This window comes from Erithacus rubecula (assembly GCF_903797595.1).
Source record: "Erithacus rubecula genome assembly, chromosome: 2".
Lineage (NCBI taxonomy): Eukaryota > Metazoa > Chordata > Aves > Passeriformes > Muscicapidae > Erithacus > Erithacus rubecula.
The window spans coordinates 86,301,348-86,325,035 of NC_136685.1; the positions used below are offsets into that span (position 1 = coordinate 86,301,348).

Sequence of the window (23,688 nt, forward strand, 5' to 3'; positions counted from 1 at the left end):
TATTTACATATTTAAATAAAATTTTAAGTTGTTTCTATTTTAAGCAAGACAGGAAGAAGTAAAAGCAGATACTGGAAAGAGCCACATATAGAATTGAAGGGTAATGTTCCAAATGCTTGCTAACGTGCCACACAATGGTAAGCTCTCCGAGCTATCTTGTGATCTTGATGGCTGAAATCTGCCTTCCTAATGGATTCTTGGGACATGTGGAACTTGAATCTGTACTTCCTCTAGCTTCCCAAAAAGTGCAAAAAGTGTCTCTCTGAATAATGGATGCAAAAATACAGACCCTTTAAAAACTTCTTTAAGATTTGGCAACTTTCTATCTGGTAAATTATCCATCACCTGCAAAACCATATGAAGTCTACAAAATATTTCTCAGAAACTCAACAACAGAACCTCAGCATGAGATAGTATTTCATGTAACTACCTACAACAAAGGACCTCACCCGCTCTACTAATAATAACCATTTTTACAACCAACCTACAACCACTATTTCAAAATGAAGCCTGCCTTCATCCTCATAGCAACCACAGTTCTCTCCATATGCAACACTACTACTTTTTTTTTTTTTTAATCATGCCTGTGTGTAGCTCATTCCACTTCTAATAGTTCTTTTCACAAAAGTGATATAACAACATACCCTGATATAATCCATTTCTTCAAACCCAATTCCACTCTAAGTCTATCTTGCTGTAGACACCCCCATCCCTTTCCCTGTTTTGGCAAGTTTTGTGGAGAGAGTAAGAAAACAAAAATGAAAATAATTTCACCCATCTCACCTGACAACCCACAGCCTCACTGACATATGTACAGGTTCAAGTCAGACTATAACTCAACTGAGAATTATTTTGGCATCTATAATACTGACAATGAATAAATCTTAAAAGAAATCTATGCCAAGGTAAAGCATTTTTTAATTAGGCAAGTCATTAATTTAAAAATAGAAAATAATGCTAAAAGGTTTGTGTTGCACTGGTTTTGGCTGGGATGGAGTTACTTTTCTTCACAGTGGCTAGTGTAGGGATGTGTTTTGGATCTGTGCTGGGAGCTGTGTTGATAACAGGGATTATCAGATAACAGAGCCTGCCCAGAGCCCAGGCCTTTTCTGCTCCTCACCCCATCAAGGAGGCTGGGGAGGCAGGAGGAGCTGGGAGGGGACACAACCAGGACAGCTGACCCCAGTGACCAAAGGGACATGACATGGCATCATGATCAGCATATAAAGCTGGGGAACAGAAAAGCCACATTTGGAGTGATGATGTTTTTTTCTTCCCAAGTCTGTGTGTAACAGACCCCGGCTGTCCTGGGGATGGATGAACTCCTGCCTGCCCATGGGAACCAGTGAATTAATTCCTTGTTTTGCTTTGTTTGTAATTCCAATTCTCCCCCCATCCCACCTGGGGTAGTGAGCCAACAGCTGTGTGGTGTTTTGCTGCTAGCTGGGGTTACACCACACCAATGTTTCCAGCAATTAATTTCAACAGCTGTTTATCACAGTAAGTGACCATCACAAGCTACATTTTCATTGTCAAGTTCAAGCATTAGTATTTCTTCTAAGTACCTTAGGTTTGGGGCTGTTTTTCTAAGTAATTTAAGCATCTAAACACAAGTTTGATCTGACTATGGATAAGGCACAAAACACAGGGCAATATGGGCCATTTTGAAGTTGCTGCAGGAAGCCAGAAATATACAGTTTAAAATGGCTTTAGACACCTATGCTCACCTCAATATCTTCCTCAAGTAAGAATTTTAATTTAAAACATATGAAGAAAACCAACCAAATTTAAACAAATTTATTTTACTAATCTTACATAAGACATGAAAATGTTGATCCAAGAGCCTAAAGCTGAAACCAAACATCTCTTAAACCCATATCTTAAAACACCCTGAAACTAAACAACAAAACAGTGTAACTTTTTCTGTTGTATTTTAAGAAATAAAACAGATGTTTCACATGGGATGGTCTGACAAGCTCAGTAATAAGTAGAACAAGCCATGACCAGACACAGAACAGTTCCATCCACTCAACACAATTTACCATCAGGAAAATTTTACAGTTTCCTGCTTCAGCACTAAAACACATAACCAATGTTAACAGTAGGATTTCATAAAACAAATAATAATTTATCCCAGCAATCATACAAACCTGTGCCAGGCAAGGAAACTGGACAACATAAAGAAGGGAGGAAGCTAAGTTTGCCTGATGGCAACCCAAGGAATTCTGCATCTCAAGAAACCTCCAGAGAGCTGCATTTGAAACAGGTTTTTGCAATGATCAGGCCTTAACACCTGTTAGGAGGAAGGTGGTAACAACCTTGCAGAACATTCAGTGATCTCTTCACATCTTTGACTTGATTTACAGCACATGTGAATTTCATTTGCTATCCAAGAAGATATTATTTCTATCAAAAGGAGTGAAATAAAAGGTACCTACAGGAAATCAAAGTAGCACCAAGCTAAGCATATTTCAGCACTCAGGAAGGGAAGAAAAGATAATTTTCTCAGAGTGAGCAAATATTTTTATGCAGCAATATGATGACGACAACATATACAGACCTCATTGTTCCACGATTAGAAAGAAAAAAAAATTAAAATTGCTCAGCTAAATATAATTTTGAAACTCTTAGGTATGATTCCAAAGATGAATACTTCATATATATATACAGTCATGTTTTGAAAATTACACAATCCCCTTTAGTCCTTGGGCAAAATTTAGGATAATGCAGTTTTGTAGCACCTTTCCTGGTTTACAAGAAATATTTTATTATTTAAAAGAAAAATCCTGGTGAGCAAAAGCAGGCATCTCCAGTGAGCTTTTAAAACTTGTGCTCTATTTTTTATATGTGGGCTTTCTAATCATCAGTGGTAAATAATTACTGTGATCCTGAAAACCAGCTTGATCTGGTGATACTTCCAGGGACAGCACTGCAACTTTCCCTTTCCCATCTGATGTAAATGAGACTTAATTGACTCAGTCAAGCAATGGATACCAGAAACTGTAACCCTCACTCATTTTACAAATGCATCACCACTTTTAAACATGATGAACACTCTTTTTTTCCTCTTCCTTTTAGTTTGTGGGATTTGCTGTTAGAAAATGGTGGTGTTAGTGAGCCTGAGAAAAAGAGAAAACCACCTAAACTTTGTATACAATATCTTTGTTTATAGTTACGTGATGAGTCAAGCTTGCTATGAGGAAGAATTGCTTGTTTCTGCAACTAAAATGAAAAGAAAAAAAAAAAACCTGAGGGCAAGTCTCTAGAAATACAGTACTCCTATTTAATATAAAAGTTTTTTTTAAAATAACTTTTTTTAAGTCCTGAAAGACATCTAAAGGTTTAAATACAGCTCCAACAAGTGTATAGTTAACCATCAGCTAGTAAAACAAGGTCAATTCCTCAGACATACTACTCTTCCCTAACTAAATCAAAATAACCTCCCATGTGCTCCCCTTGTGTACTTCAACAAAGTAAGAGAGATTGGTTTAAACACTGAAGACTATTGTCAGGGAGGAGGAGTAATCTTCAGTATTAAAAGAAAGGAGAAAAGCTCTCCCTCTACGTCTACCAAAATGCTGACAGCATTCCCTCCAGCTAGAGTTGGAATCTGGAAATTCAATCAAAAAATCATGGAAACAGTAATTCAGGGTGGAAGGGGCCTCAGGAGTTCCCTTGCAGAAACTATACTTCAAAATAGGCTCAGCTGTGAGGTCAGTCCCTGTTACTCAATAACTGAAAATCTCTGAAGACAAAACACCACATAACCTCTCCATTACCCAGTAATGGAGAAAAGCTTCTACATGTATCTAATCCAAATCACTCCCATTTCATTTAGTCACTGCTAAGAGTCCAACTCCACCTTCTGGTCTAACCCCCACAGGCACTGACAGCCCACCTCTGCTCCAAATTGAAAAAGGTCAATCCTAGCTGATTCTCCTAGAAGAGCAAGTGCCCATCATAATGGTTTTTGCTAAATGTATTCAAATTTATCAGCAACTTTCCTTTATCAGGAAGGTAAAATGGGATGGATGCAATATAATTCAATGTAACGCAATGGGTGCTGAATAATCAGGGCGGATAATCTCTTGCCTTGATCTACTGGCTATGTGCCTGGTGATACAGCCCAGGATGGTCTTGGCCAGCTCCCTTCCTTGCCAGCAGCCTCAGGGACTTTCCTGCAGAGCTGCTCCCCCAAGCCCCTCTGTTCCCAGCTTACACTCCTGCAGGAGCTCTTCCTTCCCAGGTGCAAAACTTGGCATTTGCCCCTACTGAACATCTTCATGTTCTTGACATAGCACTCCTCCTGCTTTCCAGGCATCCCTGCACACCAGCTCTTCCCTGCAGCCATCCCCTGGTCACCCCCCCGTTCTTGTGCCACCTGCAAACATGGTAAGAGTGCCCCACATTGCCTGCTCCAGCCACTGCTAAGGACAGGTCCCCATGGAGATTCCCATGAGACTCCACACACAGTGTGGATGACTAACCACCACCCTCTGACTCAGACCTGCAGTTAGGTTTTTATTCTCCTAGCTGTCCCTTAATCTAGGTCAATTCCAATTGCTTGGCCTGCTGGGTCTACAAAGGAAAAAAATAAAGAAAAAGAGAAAAAAGCAGAAATAAGAGACTGGGAAGACATAACGGGAAAAAACAAGACTACTCCTTTCAACAGCAGCACAGATCAATGCTAGATAAAAACAGCAGAGTACCCTAAGATACAGTGCATTAACTTCCTACCTTAATTGCTTCTACTCTTGAAGCCATACCTCAGCTTAGCTGCATCCAGCTTATGCAAGCTTAGATGGAGAGATTCAAATCACCACCATTTGTGGGGTTACAGCCATTTCACTGTTTGTTAAAATACTTTTAAAATTGTATGAGATCAGAATTTCAAGTTCAAAGAAAGCCACACTTTCAGAAAACTTTACAAACTTTCTTCCTTTCCTGTGTACCTTTTTCTTCAATACTACAACAACTTTTCTTCAGCCTAAGAAATATGCACATTCCAGGTATCAACAACATGTTTTCAAACCTACAGATGAAAGCTGAGAATGCTGAAGAGCAGCAAGTTTACCACACACGTTAAAGCAAAGGTGGCTGTGAATAAGACTCTAAGCTTAGATGGCTGTGGCAAAAACTTCAAATGCACATTTGGCAGCTAGATGCTACAGCAGTACCAATTATAAATATAGATTTTGGGGGAGAGAGAGTATATCTAATTACTGCCAAATTTCCTACAAAAGAAAAACAGTAAGTCTAACCATCTGAACAGCTTTATTCAGACCGTGAATGAATTGAAGAGCTCTCTTAGGTTAGCAGTTGGCCAATTTGCTCATCTGCATGAGGCTTCTTGCCACATTTCATTGTACTAACTTAGTTGTGATATTTAACCCCCTAAAGCTGTACTAAGGCCTTTTAATCAACTTTGTGAGCTAGACTGTGCATGGTTACACTTTCAATTTGAGTGAGGAAGCATTTCCCAAAGCTGAATTAATTAGCTTTACTTATACCACGGCTGTTGCAATGCCTTAGAATATCTAACATCAATTTGATATTTGCTGTTACTTTCAAATAGGATAAGAAATCCAAAGAACAGTTTGAATGTATTACAAGTCATGTAAATAGCATATTACTATCTAAAGCATGAAACTGAGCAATTTTTCAGGTAGGAAAATAAGAAGTGATCACCTGTGTTTACAGGGAACAGGTCTACTTTTAATTCCTGCTGGATAGCATGGATATACATGTGGACTCTAAGGGATTATCCAGTTTTCCTACACAATTATCCAGGTGATCCTCCCACACTGACTCATCATTATTTTTCTAAAGGAGAACACAAAACAAAGAAATAACTACTGTGTAGCCATTAAGAACTAATATGCCACACCTATTGTCCAATAATAAAAACTAATTCCAAAATAATTCAAAATGGTTTTTGTGGGTATTTCCAAGTAGCATTTTATGATAATAACAATTTCCAGGACAATAATCAGTCATAAGCAATTGGGCAACCTTATCAAGTTTATCACAGGCCTGTAGCAAAACTATTTTATGGAAACCATCAGACCTTTCATCAGCAGAAACGTTCACCTTCCCAGACTTGATGGATGGGACTTATTTGATAGCTGGTTCTGGAGATTTTTGAGAGCTAGGAGCTTGTGGGTGGAAAGCAAGGAAGGATTACCTCCATAAGTACTGTGAATCATGATGTGCCACATTAATAAATAGATCCTAATCAATTAAATATAACATGAATAAATGCAAGAGCAAGAACAGTATCTCTTTAACCATTTTTCAGCACTGTAAGCTAGTGGGTAACAACACTACAGAACAGAAAAGTCCCACAGAAGCATGAGAACAACAACATTATGCAGGCAGTGGTGAGAAAGCTGGTTTATGTATCATAAACCTCAACTAGACTGTCCCCTTTTACCTGATTTCTGTATCACCTATTCAAATGCAAGTTCTTCCAAATGAGAAAAATATCCTGTTACAGGGCTCAGTCTATGTTTGGTCATGTGTACATCTGTATGAACTGTAGCAAGCTGCTGCAGGGTGTGAGAAGCAACAGTCCTGGGTGGTGTTTCTTTAAACAGCTCGGTAGTAGCTGCAAGCAGCAAACTCAAAACTATGCCATGGACACTGCTATTTGCAACATGATGAACATCCAGTTACTGGTTACATCCACCAGCTCATCAGCTGAATCAGAAGTCAATTAGTGGTTTTTCCAAAGTGTACATATGTTTAGAGTTGTGTGGGAAAGAAAGGAAATTTTAGTTCTACCCTCAAACCCAGGCTGGCAGACCACCATGTGCAAAAGTGCTCATGGTTAATCTGGCAGTGCCTAAGAAACAATTTTTAAATCCATCATCTGGCTCAAGAAATACAAAGGCTACCTGCAACACTGCCATGTAACTAGCATGAATTATTACACCTGATTTTAAGAAAAGGGAGATCTCTATCTTCCATTTTTCTGAGATAGCTGCTATTAATAATTCTTCCAAACACTTAGACTTTCACCATTTTTCTGCGAAACTCCTGCTCATATCTTGTTAAATCAAGATTGTTTTTCCTTTAGCATAGATCTGTTTGATCTAGTTGGATAACAAGCTGCATGGTTGTCTCTCCTTAAGAAAATGAAATGTAAATACATAAAAAATAATAAATGTAGCATAAGAACTAAGCACACAAAGATGTGCTGTTATGCTTTCTGTAAGAATCTAAAGTCCATGTTTAAGATCTACACTGACATTTTCTTGCACTGTGTGACAATAACCACAGAGTTTCAAAGATCTAAACTGCTTTTCTAACATTCAGTTCACATCCTAAAAAGCCAATAAACAGCTTTTCAAAATTTGTTGGCAGAGATGAAAAGGCACAGATTGTACAAGCACTCTTCTACCCCTACTCAGAATGGCATATGATTCTGCTTATAAAACACAAATTATTTATCTTCTAGAGTATCTCCTTACAGAAGGGCTGAATTTTGTTGGATTTTTTGCAGGAAGGAAGGAAGAAGTAGAGAGAAAATATTCTCTCTTTTTTCCCCTTTCTTTTTATTTTCTCTCTACTTCTTCTTGAGTAAACTTAAGACACATTAAGGCTCTATGTGTGAGATTAGGAAATGAGAATAATATTATCCAAGAGAATGCCTGCTCAATGCCAACATGGTAAGAAAGCTTTTCTGTCTATAGGCCTGACAAGACAACCAGGAAGAGGAGTTCATTCACTCTGATATTCTGTGTAAGACTTAAAGGATCATTTTTTTCCATCAACTATGTTGGAGATTTACCTTTTAGGACACATTATTTCCTTAATACCTATACAGAGATAATGAGATCATAATTTACAGGAACTACACATATAAACTGAGAAAAGTAAAGAGATATGAATACATGTATTACTTTAAATTATTAAAGTCTTTTAATCTATTAATTCTGAAACCAGGAGGAAAAACAAAGGAACAAAACAGTATAGGAAAACACATCACCTTGTATTAACTATTCAAATTTTAATACATATGCTGTTCCCAAGTAAACCAATGAAGTTTTTCTTATACTCTCAGTACTTCGCTTTGTAGACAACATGTTCAAATACCATTTTTGTTGCAGCAAGTAAAATATCAAAAATCATCACTTATTCATCTCATACATGACAAATCTTCAGTATTCTGATTCTGGCTTTTTTTTTACTCTTATTAAAAATTAAAATTAAAAACTAAAAGAAAGGGGAAGCATCCTGAAGGTAGATGAAGCTAGCCCCTATTTGAAGGCAAAAATATAAATATAAATGCTGTTAATATATCAAAACCTTTTTTCTTGTATAATTCTTGGCAACTGAGTTCTGGGCCTCTTGAGGGCCTACTGAGAATAACTGCATCAGGATTTCACTCCTGACAGCAGCATCAGTCAAAGGATGTGCCTAAAGGAACTGCCACACAGCAGAGGGCCACAATACCCTGCAGGGTCTAGGTTCACAGGTCACTGACTCTTCCAACACTATTTCAACTCTGATTTAAGCCAAAACAAGGCTGCACTTTTAATACAGGAAACTGACTCCCTTCAGTACTGCATATGACTTTTCCTCCACAAAAACAAGAACAGACAAATTAAAAATAAATTCTCTCATTCAGCATATCAAAAACGAGAAAATAGCTAATTTAGTTGTGCTGGTTTTGGATAGATGTTTAACCTGTTGTACAAGTAGAACAGGCACATGCACTCACATAACCCCTGGATATATGCATATATAGTGCTCTGTGCAGGTTGCAGAGTTGCTGGGCTATGCACAGAGATGACATCCCATGTACTGTCATAAATCCTCAAACAGGTTTTGGATTCAGGCAGTAGGTGACAGTCAAAACAAACTACCAAGCTCCCTGAAGTCTTTTAGGAATTTGATAATGGAGAACAGGCTTTTACTGAAAACACTGTGTTTCTTACTACTCAAACTTGTTTTGCTCATGGGAGTGATGTATTTTACATCAGTACAAAACATCTCTCTGCAAGGATCACAGAATCATTTGTTGACTATCAAAATCAGAAGCAAAGTAGATTCACACTACAAGTCTCCACTTCACCAGAGAGGGTTACCAAGGGTAGATGAGGTAAAAACCAAAATATGGAGACAAACCGCACTGCAAAATATCACAGCCACTCCACATGGTTTGGGGCATGGCAAACACAACATGTTTGCTGAATTCAAATCCTATAACTTGTGTAGGCTACTTTTAACAGGAGAGTTTACAGATAAACCACACAGCTACTTTATACATTCATCTTATCTGCAACTTCTACCTAGTCCATAATACCTCACACCATACATATATATATATGCATATATATATATATATATATATATATATATATATGTATACACACACACCGAGCACAGCATGAATCAGCTTGGGCAGGAGGCACTACACTCATTCTCACATGGAGCCTTGTCCAAGCTAAAAAAGCTCCACCTCTACCAGCATGTGTGCAGTTACAGGCATGCATGAGTATTGCCAAGGGTAGAATACAGACATTCAAGGATTACTGCTGGTAAGGCTTTAAATCATCAGACCTGATTCCCAAATCACTCATTTAACTGCCACTGCATGATGGGAAAGTCTTTCTATATTAATAGTGAGTTTACATCATTCAGATTTATAAATTATATAAACTACTGATTCAATTAGACTACCAGATAACTCTTTGAAGATGTGAAACACATCTCTAATTGGAGCTTTACAGATAGAGATAACCTAGCAATATTTTGTAGTGTAAAATTTATGCCTCAGGTGTTTTGGTACAGTGTGGGTGCTCTGGGAAGAAAGTGGGAAAAGTCACTTAAAATTAGGAACCAAAGGAAAACAAAAAGAAGTAGGACAATTTGAGATTATGGAAATCCATCTATCTTCATGAGAGAAAAAGTTATGATCAATAATATCAATTTAAATACTACAAGTGTTTTAAGGATACCAAGAAAATGGTGTAAGACCACTTACATGCACAGTTAAGAAACATGAGAGGCAGGAAAGCAGCTGAGAGAAAACAGTTACATGTTTTCCACAAAACAAAAGAAACCCTGAACAAGTACAGTAATAATGCCATGTGTATTTAAATGTGACCATGAGGAAATGAATCCTAAGGAGCACAGGGAAATAGGGGGAATGCACAATGCTTTGGCAATTTTCTGTGAATACTCTCTCCTTCTAAACACTTAAATGTGAAAAATTTATTTTGGGAGTAGAGCTCAAAAAAGTGACACCTTTTGTACCATACTGAGTTCTTTACAAGGAAACTTAATAAATAAATACTTCTGGTATTTAAGTAATAAAAATAAAAACTGAGCTTCATATATCTATTAAACAGTTTTAAGCATAAACATGAACCAGTATTTTATGGCTTTCTACTCTTCACAGCAAATGCACAGAATCAATCCAGATTTTAGGTATAGTTTGTTTTTACATTCAGACAAATTGGAAGCAATGTATTCAAGCCTCTTAAATTCTGTGTTCAGAAAATAAGATTGTTGAATTTAAAGAAAATTAACCTACACACACTTGCCCAAAATTATAAGTTTATACTTTGGAAGCCTAAAGATGAAGCAGTTACTAGCTAGACAGTCTGTGCAAAAATTCAGATGCAGTTATACAAATTGAACAGAGCAGACAATTTTTCATATGTGAAAAAGCCATGCATGATCCAAATGCAGATCACACATACACAGGTGAAAACAAATAAAGTGGTTTGCCATATGAGTAAAGAACTCCTAAAATTATGAACTTAGTTGTAAAGCAATTCATCCATTAAGAGAAGATCATTAACATTCACAATTTAACAAGCCATTCTGCACCAAAGGAGGAGCCTGAATGGACACAGAAGTTAATAATTCTACAAGATACTTGGAGCTGACAGTAAACTTGTTAATGAGACAATATAACTACTAATTCTAAATGTCAGTCACAAAAAGAATACTCAGATATTGTCAGAAGCAAAATGCTTCTCATTACTGCTTCTTTATTGCTTTCACTATTGAGGAGAAAAAACATTCACAAGTTCTTGAACAAAAATCAAATTAAGAAAACACGTAATTTATGACACTACCCAAAGCACCCTTGAAAAGAATAATTGGGAGCCTTGAGACAAGCTTTTCCCTGGTGACAAGGAAGTAGTTTTCCACAAGGCTTTCTGTATTTCAGCGAATTCTCAATTTTCTCCCCCCTCTTCAGATAAATTACAACTGATGGCATTCTCCTGGGTAAATGAAGGAAAACTTGATGTTCTTTTGTCTCAGGAGATCAGAGATCATGTCTTCCTCACAAAACCCCCAAGCTCATTTTCAATGAAAATCATAGACTACTATAAGTGCCTTAGCATAAAAGCTACTATGCCACTGATTAAAGAATTTGTTATCTGTATCATCCTTTAAGGGTCCTCCTAGGGTGTGTCTCTCCCACATCACAGACTTCAGGATTCCCAGAAGCAACACAACACACCTGAATTTGCTACTGCTTAGTTTACATGTCTCTATCAGATGACTGTAAATAAGTATTAACATGTAAAATTCCAACAAAAGCAACTTTGGAACCTACACACCTGAATTTCCTGGTTTACTATATTTGGGTTTGTCTCTGTTCACCACACCAACTTCAAAACAAACCCAAGAGTCTTCTGATGAGCTGCTCACAGACAGGGATTTCTGACAAACCTGTCTTGTCCTCAAAGAGAAGAGGTCAGCTATGTGAGACCAAAACTAATTTTCTCCCAATTCTTTGTGTGTGTGTGTACAGAGATGACAGAGCCAGGCACACTGAGCTGCAAACAAAACACTAGTTTGTATTTACAGATGAACAAGGCAGTATCTCACTGAACCAGTTACACGAGTCTGCTCACCCACTCCTCAGGCATATCCAGCAGCCAAGCCTTCTTCCTCATACACAATTCAAGAGCCTCTCCTACCTTTCACTCCCAGCTCTGTCTTTTCCTAGCTCCTTTTTCTCCTATCCAACTGGAAAAATGCTATCTTGCATCACAGTGTGATATCAACAGATCTCTTTTCTTAACAGCAAAGCAAGAGAGGCCCTCTCACCAAGTGCAATTGAAGAAATTAACTGTAACCTAACAGAATACTTTCCAAAAGCCACAAAATTTCATATAAGTGTTACTTACATTGCTGTAAGAGACAAAATCAATTGAGCTCTTGAGCTCTAAAGATTTATTTTGCTTTTTTTTTCACCAACATGACTATAAGCAAGACCAAAAAAAGTATTCACTATGGGGTTGATTTTTATTGCTTGGAACTTTTGTTTTAAAGAAACTATGAATTATTTCAACATTTAAAATTATCAAGATAGAGAAAATTGATTGTATGCAGTAGAAGAGTTAATATTTGTCTCTTAGGTTCATTTCACCAAAGGTGCTTCTAACTTAACATAGGCTGCAAAGACAACAGTTTTCAAGGGAAGTAGTGAAACAAAAAAAAACAAAAAACAAAAAAAAAAAAAAATCCAATTTAAGATTTCAAATAATATCTCCAATCAAAACATACTTTTTTTATGCTAAGACATTATGTGACTTGAATGAAGTAACAGGAAAAGTCATCTTAAAATGATTTTTCAGAAAAAGGATTGTGGTTAAGGAAACACTGTATCCTTTATGAATAACTGTTTAATTTGATGTCCAAGAACTACTATGATGAAAAAGAACCACCAAAACCCCCCTGAAGCTTATGGTTGTGTTACAATCTGATTGGACAAAAACAGTACAGTTAAAGTATTTTATAAATGTTTTGAATATACTGAGTCAAATATGTGACTAAGATACCAGAACACTGAAGAAAACAAGCTGTTAAGGTGTTTTGGACATTTTACTCTGGAGCCCTTTCCTGAACCTCCAGGGTCTCCACATCTATAATTTTTTCCATACAACTTTCCTTTTTTTTTTTTTTTTTTTTTTTTTTTTTTTTAATTGCTGAAGAGGGCAAGCAATATTCTTGTGTTTTTCCTGGAGTTCAGTACTAAGAATACCACTATGCAACAGCAACCATATGTTGAAAAACCTGATGACACACAAAAGGAATTCACATTTCAGTTTTGTGTATCTTTGGGAACATCAATGAGCAATCTGCTAAACAGTACTGCTCAAGTTAAGCTCATTTACTAAACATTTTCAATGATACCTGCTAGCCTGCTGCTCTACTGAAATAAAATGCTTCTCAAAAATCAGATTGAACATTAACAGCTTCATTCTCTCAGGTGCATCTGGAGTGTTGGCAATCAGTCTCAACAATATGTGAAATATTCCTCCCTTCAAATATAAAGAACCTTTAAGTGAAGGTAAGAAGGCTCAGCAGCAGCTAAACTGCTCTGCAAGATCAAGCCATTTCCAGGAATGCTGAAACATTCTTGATATTATATAGAAAATAAACTACAAGTGTTTGTAAGGCACTTTGAGATCTTTTAAAGGCAACTACAAAAACATATTGGCATATTAAATATTTTTCACCAACTTTAATAAGAACTTCTTATAGGAGAACAGTTCTACAGGCAAAAAGTTGAAGTAGAGAGAGAATACTGGATTTGTTTCTGATTGCAACATATCAATGTCATACAAAGGTCAGAACTGAGTACAGAATCCAACATCTGACAATAAAGTTTAGTGGGCCTAGCAGTGTTCAGTCAAAGGCTGGATCTCAGAAGTCTTTTCCCACCCTAATGATTGTCTAACCAGGAATCACTAGCAGGACACTTCTCCTCCTAGATAACTATCATGTACAAAAATTTTGTAGCAGAAACACCATTTTATAAAGCAAAATGACACAAAACTTGACTGATAAGAGCAAAAGAACAATTTTTAAAAAAATGTGCAACAAGAAGTAAAGCCTGTAAGTGATCTCTAAAAAGAACAACTGAGATTGAACATGAATTTTTTTTGTCAGTTTCTGTAATCTAGAAAAATTTCATTTTACATTTCATCTCTGTCAATGAAACAAATTTCAGAAGGTTGTTTTGGTTTTTTTAATTGAGTAGTGTCTCATTCAAAAAAGAATATCAGTTGTGTTAATGAGAAAAAATACATTCTGCATGGGCTTTATCAAAGGCCCAGAAATATTCTTGGCATTTAGTCAGCATCTCAGCACACCTAAATGAAACAAACCCTCTTAATAAATCAGAAGATGAAGGACTCCAACAACAGTAATTTTTTTATACCCTCACCAGATGGTTGACTAGGCAAAAGCTGGCTGAGGAGTTGCAATAAGAGAATGACTTCAGACATAGTATTACATGATAACACATGATCAGATAAAGAACTTAAAGTGCAAAGTACTGCAAAAAATGGCATCATGCACTCAGGTCACCCCACCCAGCTCCAATAATGTAATAGTGAATAAACCCCAGATATGGTATGGCTCTTGGAATGGTCCCTGTGCAGGGCCAGGAGTTGGACCCAATTATCCTCATGTGTCCCTTGTAATACAGGATGTTCAATAATTCTGTGACAAATCTATTGCAAAAGAAGGAAATACAGAACCTGAGCCCTTTGCTGTAACCCAAAACCAGTGCTGGCACAAAGCTGATAGAGTCTCCTCTCCACAGCTATTAAAACCTTGCCCTAAAATACTTACATTAATTCTACTGAAGATAAAGAATCATCTACATTTTACAGATTTAGCTGCAGCTGGCAATTTCTCAATCACTCCATTTAGTTAGGAAACATGGCTATGCCACCCCTTCATGTTTGCTTCACCCATTTTAACGAGCCGAGTGTTTCTGTCCCAGCTCTCCAAGTCCTCTCGCTTACGCACTCGGGTATCTGTTGCAATATCTGTCTCCTGTGCTGCCTGCCATGCTCTCTTCATCTCTCTGCCTTCTCTTCCCTTCACAGGAAGCCTTACTCTGCTGCTCATGCCAAGAAAGGAGCAGCCCCCTCACTGTGACCCTGGGGTGATGACTACCACCCAAGTGCTGGTGAGAGTTCACACCCCAGAAGAGTTCTCTTACTAAAATCAGAAAGCTGCACAGGATCAAGAAGATGATCCTGAACATTATTTTGGTTTGTATTTCAAGTTGTCCTTACCACAAACTCTATTTTACAGTAACATAAATCAAAGGTGAACAAACTCCTCAAGTGCCCATAAAATATTCCAAATCCCCGGATTTTGTGGCTACAGTCAACTTCTAGAACTATTCCCAGATCTAAACTGATGTCATACGTGATGCTGGTAGACAAATAAAAATTTCCTTAATTAAATTCCACCTGAAACACTTCTTTTATTTCCAGGGAAGAATAGAAGGCAATACAATTTCCTCACAGATAAGTGATATTCTTTGAAAACAAGGGAACTACTCTGTACCCAAGTATTTTAGAATAACATAAGGAAAATTTGTTTCCCCCCCTCCGGCAAATTTGAAATATTTTGGAAGACAACTTAAAAGAAAAGCAAACAAACAAAAAAACCCCAGCTACATTTTAAAACACCAACCAAACAAAAACGCCCAAGCAATAAAAACAAACAAAATCCCAATTCCCCTCCCCAAAAATAACAACAACAAACACCCTAGGAAAACAATATACTGGCTCCTTTCCAGTAATAGTCACAGATCAGCTTTATTCCATGTTTCCCAAATGTTTTTTAGAATAACTCTGAAACTTTCTCAAGTAACTAAAAATTTATTTTTAAAATTCCAAAATATTTTCTTACAAAGCTATTTTCTTTTTTTAGTAAATGAGACCATGTCTACATCTCAAAATGTAACCTTCAGAAATTGACGTATCAGTCAAAAAAAGCCCCAATCCCCACCTACCAAAATCTTGAGAAATGCATACCTCAGACCAGTTTTCTCAATCATAAAGAAAAAAATAAATTCCAGCAAGACAAAATATCATTAGAAAAGATCAAGCAGACTTTTTACTTAAGACTTCTCCAAACAGGCACACAGGAGAAATCAGTGGCTGAACTAGAGTTTCCATTCCTTAAGAAAATTGCATCTTTTAACACTTATTTTCTACGAAATCAGGTAGAAGTGTTGACATGTCAACATGTTTAGCTATATAAAAAATTTCCAAAACATTCAATCCATAAATATACAAATATTTTGTTTACACACACCCTATTTTTAAACAGAACACTGTGTTATTCCAGAATGAAAGCCTTTAAATTGATTTGACATTTAACTTCATCTGCTCTATGAGCTATAGGAATTCTAGGTGAGCAATCCTTCCCTACGTGCTGCCCCCTGTAAATGTAACACAGCTCTCCTAAGAGAACTGGGCACTACAGATTCCACAGGTGTGTCCAGAAGAAATCTTCATAGAGAAACATAATTCATGAGAGTGCTGGGTTAGAAGGTTCATACCCTGGGAGACACAGGCATTTTTAAGATGGTTTTTGAACCAGCTGTAAATCACATTTCTGTTTTCTCACTGCAAAACCACAAGAGAATCCCAGTAGAGAAAACATGATAGAAGACTCCATGGCACTCCTAGTGACACCAACAAACCCCTAGGATGCTATAGAAGAGCAGCAGACCATCAACAAGTCCTTTCTACCAGAGTGCTGACCAAACAGCAATCTCAAACTCATAAAAGAAAACAGAAAAATCTTATTCACTTTTCCCGATTGAATGATATCCACAGGATATCATTTTTTTTTAAAACACAAGCCAACTAAAACAAATTTAGAAGATCCATGTTTTAAAAATCAAATTTAAAAAAAAAGGTATTTACAGCAAAGTTTTTATCCTTTTCATACTTTCTTGCCCTCTCCAGTAGAAAGGAAAAACAAAAAAAAATGTTAGTTTAGTGAGGCTCACCTAAAGTTCTATGTTTCTATACATTTCAGCTAGAAGAACTCAAAAGGCTAATGATTGCAATGGCAGATGATCATGATCATAAACAGGTCACAAATAACTATAGTGTGCACCCAACTAAGTAAGAAAAACATATAAGCAATATGTTTTCCAATAAAAGCCAAGCTAGTACTTCATACTATGTACTCAAATCACTCCCACTTCTCTAAGACAAATAAAAGAATAAAACAAAAGCCAAAGGTTGGCTGTTTCTCTTCACTAACCAGACCTGGATGAGCAAAACTACCAGTTGGTCATTGAACAAATTGCAAGGTATTTTTAAAGCACCTAATTACAACATCATATATCTGCACTAAAAAGTTGGCATTATCTAATGTCTTTCAAGAGATTCACTCTGATAAATTAGACATTTAGAACCTCTACATAACTTATTCACAGATTAATTTTGAAAGCTCAATTATATAATATATAATCAAAATGGTATTTAATAGCATATGGCAAGAAATTGATGAGATGGTGATGTACTTGATGTTTCAGTTATTTACAAATATGACTGGAGTATTTTGCAAATTACTCTTCATCTCAGATTTTTAGGTTCGCAATTATAATTTCAGAATCATATTTTTTTCTCTTCAGAATTATATTTTTCATCAAAAAGTTATGGAACAATATGATACTTCAGTTGTATACCAAAAGGCAAATTCCAAAAAAGATTAGGTTTACATTGAAAAACAGGGCTTTTTTTCACCTATTACCACTTGTTGTTTATCTGAGAGAAAAAAAAAAAAAAAAAGGAAAAAAACCAACCCCCCTATTTTTTTACTAATATCTACATTTAGCATAAATGCACATAATAGCTCTTTTACAATCTCCAGTGATTTTCAGTCCCCAAGGATGCATTTCACTCTTTACATTAAGCAATACATGTTTAACTCAAAAAAGTCACATCAAATAATCAAAAGTGCTCTTCATCTTAAATTGACTTACAACAAAGAATTACTTTTGATATAAAAAAGAAATGCAGCTGTATCTTCCAGATGAAAAGATACATTCTTTTTTTTTTCCCCCAGATGAACAGTCTCAATCACATGAATACAGCTTAACTTAATTCCCAGAAGAAACTGATGGGAACAGGAGACTATCAGATAATACTAAGTAACTAACTGGATATTAACAAATGCCTAACATAAATACATATTTCACATGCCAAAAAACCTCCAATTTTAAGCAGTTGCACAAATTGAGCAGGCTGTGTTAATAAGAAAAAATGCCCTATACCATCTACTTACTAGCATGCTTATCTGCAAGCATTATAAGGCTGTTAGAAATATCTCTTCGCCTGTAAAAACACACCACTTTTGCTTCCACATTCCCATTGGCAGTCTACAAAAGAGAGAGAAAATCAAGTCAGAATGTATCCCTCCTCAACTGAGTAACACAAATTAAATGCTCTCTGCTTGGAGTGTTCCCTCATATAAGTAGTTCTCACATGATCAGTCAAGTTGAAATCAACAGAATTACTCCAATAAATAAAATCTTCTTGAGAGAGGCCAGTACCATTTCAGACCAGACAAGAGGATTAACCACAATTATTGAGTCCTCAGAATTTATATTTTATTCAGGTGTTCAGAGGTGCAATGCCAGTATCACACCAACATAAGAATCCTTCAGAAATGCTAGAATCTCATGAATGTTTCTTTACAATCAAGCTTTAGACAAAAATGCATATTTCAAAGTACTCTGGCATTTTTTCAGAATCTCAATTAATATAATATTTATTGAAAAAGTATTTTTGAAAGACTTTTGAAAGGTTTATTTGAAAAAGTCACAACAGCTTCTAAGATAAAAGAGCTATTTATTTCAGTGTTGTTTTCATGACTCATTATGGGGACCATGATCTGCTATAAGGAATTTACTACTATTTGAAGAACTGTGTCCTCCTCCTTGAAGGGTACAAAAGTACTTTTTTTACCTTGAGCTATTTATTTAGTACTAAAAAGTATAATGTTTTAAGTTTCTTACAAAAAAATAGTAATAGTATTGTCCCTGGTAGAACAATAATCAAAGCATTTCATTACATACATACATAGCATCTCCACATTTGCTCAATACCTTTAATACATGTAAGCAAACCAGTGACATTTAAGATGTCTGAACTACAACCTCCAACCTTTCTTTAAGGGAAAAAAGTCAATATATGACTCTGTTTTACCCTGCACGACCAAAATTAAATTATATAGTATAAAAACAATAAACATTACATTCAATACATGACTGGAATCAAGTAAATTACTGTGAATAAAAAAATTTCTTCCCCAAAATAAAAGTCAAAAGTTATTTGCCATGCACAAGTTCAGTGGATGTTGTGTTGGACAGCACTAACAATTAATGTGGTTGATGTCTGCTATGGCATAGTGTTGTTTCATTAATAAGAAAAAAGCCACTTGGAGGTCACCAATTTTTTAATTCACTTTCTAACCATTGGAAAAATATCTAAATATAATAATATCTAAATCGTTGCTTACATCATGATAGGCATTTTGACAATTAACTTTTGAAGTAGTGCATCAGTAAGTTTTAATAGTGCTTGAGGGAAAAGTAAAAATAATAATACATTTGGAAACTTCATGCTATTCTTAGTAGTGTAAGAGTGAAGAATAATAATCATGCTTTCCACAAAATGACAGTCAATAGAGCCCCTATTTTTTAGGAAAATACACTCAGGATAAAGACAGAATAGAGAACACAGCCTGTACTTTATTCAAAAGCCCATTCTTCATTCACAGCTGCCAACAGCAGAGCAATAAACAGCCACAGAAGTCACATATTCAGTTATTTGATCACTGCAAAGTCTCGCTGGTATCTTCCAGCTCTTTAGGCATCTATCTAACAGCAGACACATTACATGATGGCTGTCATTCCAGATGGATTCACAGTGTCATCCTCAGCCAGAGAATCAGATTCATTCATTTCTCCAAGAATCCACAGAATTCACTAGAAGAATTTTTGCAGCAGAGTAATCCTATGCACCAAGAAGGAGCAACTGGGTGTTTCCTTAGGTAACAGGGCAGAATTACAGGATATCACATAGCAAGTTTTCTGTAACCACCAGAAAACCCTACCACAGTAGAAATCTTAAGGGATGACAATAATTCTCAGTTTCTAACAAGCACATTGACTGCTGCCAAAGGTTAAGAAATAATCTTATATATTTGTACCTTGTTAAGTTCTTCAATTCTCCTAATGAGATATGGATTGCTGGAAGAATTTTCAAAATAAACATAATCTGAAAGGAAAAAAGGAAGAGTCACTGAAATACCAAAAACAATGGAAAGACATATCACTATTAGGGCAAAAATATTCTTCTAAACCTAGAAAGGGTTGAGATTTCTTCATAAATGTTGGGACAGTGATGTATTTGTATGCTGAGGGTTAATATAATTTGTTCCTAAATTCTGGTTATAACTGCACTACATCTGCTTTAACAATTAAGATGGAAAAAAGTTAAATGCTTTGTGTTAAAGTTTTCACAGTAATCCAGTAATCCACACGCTTCCTAAATTTTGATAGAGAAGGAATAACTTCTCACAATTGATCAGGGAATATTTAAGAACTGAGCACTTTAGTAAGTTTCTATATTATGGAAATTAACATTTCTGTAAGAGGTGGCACCTCATTTATTATCAGGTGCTGTGGCAGTAGAGTTGTCCCAATGAGTAATGTATGTTTTATAATACTTGCTCTTGTTGTTATCTCTGTCCAGTAAGATGAAAACTATATTAAGCAGAAATTGTCAGGAGATTAGCAAGGATCTTTCAGGACAAAGTCTTTTCCAGCACCACCAGTAAAAAAAAGAAACAAACTTATAGAGTGTATGGAAGCTTACTCATATCCTGAAAGCTCCCATGTAACATACAAAGAATTGACATGCAGTGCATATCCTTCAATAGTTTTCTGAAAACTTGTTTTTTGTCCAATGAAAAAGTACCCATCAAATGCCAACTGCACTTTAAATTTGATATTGTATTTCTTCACCATGTGAACTTTATTTTTAAAACCGGGATGAGAAACTGTAACAACGTATAAAAGTCTCCTGCAACACTTTGATACTATGATACAACGAAAAGGCGCTTTAGGTAGTTCTGATGAAAGAATATGATTTCTGGACAGTGTTCATGAGTGCTTATTAAGATGACAACGAAAAAAGAGAGAACCTAGGAGGTAAACCCTGCCCACTACCTGCTCAGAGAAGGATTACTGTCCTGAGTAAAGGCTAATGGGACTACCATCTAAATACCCTAATGAGAGAGCATGCAGATGGCAGATCTGTGGCTCTGTCAGGGTATCTGGAAACATCAGCAGAAAGGGATTCAAACCATCATCACCCCTCATTTCCACGCATCTTTTCTCTCAGCTCTGGCTGCTGAGAGAACAGGACAGAGCCATTTTTGAGCCCCCAGTACCGCACACCTAACTTGAGGGGTGCACCTGAGGCACAGCGCTGGGCACAGTGCCACGATCGCTCCGTCCGTGCGGGAGCCAAAGTTATCCGTGTCATTTTCGGCAGGCTGGGCACGGGAAGGCAAACATGTGCCGTGTTTTTCACCGCCTAAACGCCCTCTCCCCCCCGCCCTCCGCCGGGCAGTCACGTATCGGGGCGGCAAGCGAAGGAAGCGGACAGCAATGCCCGGTTACGCGGCCGGATGAATGATTGATGGCCGCAGCGCACGGAAGGCGCGGAGGAGCTCGGCCGCGGCGGCGGCGGGGGCAGGGAGCGGCCGCGGGTGGGCTCGGGCAGCCCGTGCGCAGCGCCCCGCGCCGGCGGGGCCCGCAGGCCGCACCGGGGCCGCCCCGGCGAGGAGGCGGCAGGGCGGCCGTGCCCGGCCCGCGGCGCGGGGGCTGCAGCCGGCGGCGCCGCTCCCCCCTTCCCCGCGGAGGGCGGCGCTGCCCTTCTCCTCCTCGGCGGCGGGGGCCGGGCTCCCACCCGGCGCACGGGGCTGGCGGGGGAGGAACCTGCGTCCTCCGCCCCGCGGAGGGCCCGGCGACCCTTCGCCGGACCGGCTGCCGCCTCCCGCCGCCCGCCCGGGCCCGCAGCGCCGCTCTCCGCCCCGGCCGTGCGCGGGGGGCTCCGCCGCGTCCGCACATACCTCCCACTCGGTACATGTTGGCCGCCATGTCTGCGCTCTGCGCCGCCCTCCTCCTCCTCCTCCTGCCGCCTCTGCCGGGCCGGGCTGGGCAAGGAGGGAGCGGCTCCCGCCGCCGCCCCCCCGCGCCGCGCTCGCCCCCACCCCGCGCCGCCACCCCTCCCCGCCCGGGCGGGACACAGCGCCCCACGGGGCCGCCGCCGCTTCCGGAGCCGCCGGCGGCCAAGGGGTTAAGCGGCGCTCCCCCCGGGGCGGGTCCGGGCCGGGCCGGGCGCAGGTGGGGTGGGGCGGGCCGGGCCGGGCGGGGCCGGGGGAGGTGCGGTGCCGGCGCTCCCCGCCCTGCCCCGAGCACGCCGCGCTTTGCGGGCTCCCGCCGCTTTGTCCCTCTCCTCTCCGGCCCGGGAGGTTTTTTGGTGTTTGCCTCTTTCCCGGAGCGGCCGAGGGATCTCTCTCCTTTGGCAACTCCCAGTAGCATCCCAGAAAAAAAAGTTTTGATTCTTGCGCACACCTGTTGGTGAGGGGTTTGGAGGGCCCTTTGTTCGTCTCCGGAGCGGGGTCCCGCCAGCCCAGCCCGGCCCGGGCACGGCGCCTCTCGGAGCTCCTTCCGCTCGCAGACAGCAGAAACCATCTACGACAAAATAAAGATGAATCTAGCAGCTGGTCTCGGAGGCAGAAAGCGTCCAAAGAGATGCTTTCAAATCATCCGATGAGAGAGATGCTTCAAAAACATCAATACTGACGTAATATGTAGCCATTTCCCCGGTTTATACAAAGTTCACACCGTAAGGAACAATCCACACACCTTAGGAACCAATTGATCCTGCTGTGGCACGCTTCCTTGGAAGAGAAATGCTTGTTATCATCGTGACAAAGGGGATGATTTATTATTTGTTTTATGCCCTGGATATTTACACGTGCAGCTTCAGTCTTACCAAACTAAAATTTCACTTCATTCTGAGCTGCAGCAAACTGTGTTGATTAGAAGGAGGGATGATCGTCCCTGGTGCTTCAAACGATCATATCCTGTCTTTCCTATCTCCTCTAAGGAAATCTGGGACTATTAAGTTTTTATCTACTTCTAGGACACTTAATTTCTCAAGTGACTACAACTTTGTGTCAAAACGGCAACTGGGAAGCATATTTCTGAAACACATGTAACAGGTATATGATACAGTGATTTATTCTTATTTTAGAAACAGCAGCACATTCAAGCATTGAAAGGGAAAAGGGGAATCTCCCTCTATTGAACATCTGTGGGAGCAAAAAACAAAGTCAGCAGAAACTCCTTGGGAAGTACCAACTCTGTCCAACTGGGTATTTCCAGAGGCACAATAACATGACCTCAGCAGAGAACTGAATTATTATTTTTACTCTTGAGTAAATCAAACAGGTTAAACTTCCAAGACAAGAGAACAATTAATTCAAGTAGTTGGTTTGTCACAGCCATTACCAATTGAACAAAAAATGAGGAAAAGAGCTTGCAGGCATTAAGTCTGCACTTGGACATCAGGGAGATTCCCCACACTAGGAAATTTACAATGTCCCCTCATCCAGCATGGAGTGAATTTGGACAGAAACAGACCATTGCTCCCATCAGCTGAAGGCATGGCCTGTGGAAGAGGAAGGCAGCTCTGAAGACACAGAGGGTGAGAAAGCAGTTCCACGGCCCCAGCCTGTCCTTTCAGGGGGACAGCCTGAAAACAGTAAGAAACCCACCCTTGCTTACAGCTGCCTGACTGAGAATGC

General features: G+C 38.8%; 1 protein-coding gene across 2 annotated transcripts in view; it reads right to left on the reverse strand.

The window, feature by feature from the left end:
- MTA3 (metastasis associated 1 family member 3) overlaps positions 1–22,149 on the reverse strand; it is a 134,093-nt gene extending 111,944 nt beyond the window's left edge. Inside the window, exons 1-3 of one of the 2 annotated variants that reach the window (XM_079298589.1) lie at positions 21,946–22,149; positions 20,017–20,084; positions 18,088–18,181 (exon numbers count right to left, since the gene is read on the reverse strand). In XM_079298589.1, coding sequence (XP_079154715.1) covers positions 18,088–18,181; positions 20,017–20,084; positions 21,946–21,973 — 190 coding nt within the window. In that variant the 5' untranslated portion in view covers positions 21,974–22,149. The remainder of the gene's footprint in view (positions 1–18,087; positions 18,182–20,016; positions 20,085–21,945) is intronic. The other variant, XM_079298590.1, reaches the window with a different exon arrangement.
- Positions 22,150–23,688: the final 1,539 nt, after the last annotated feature.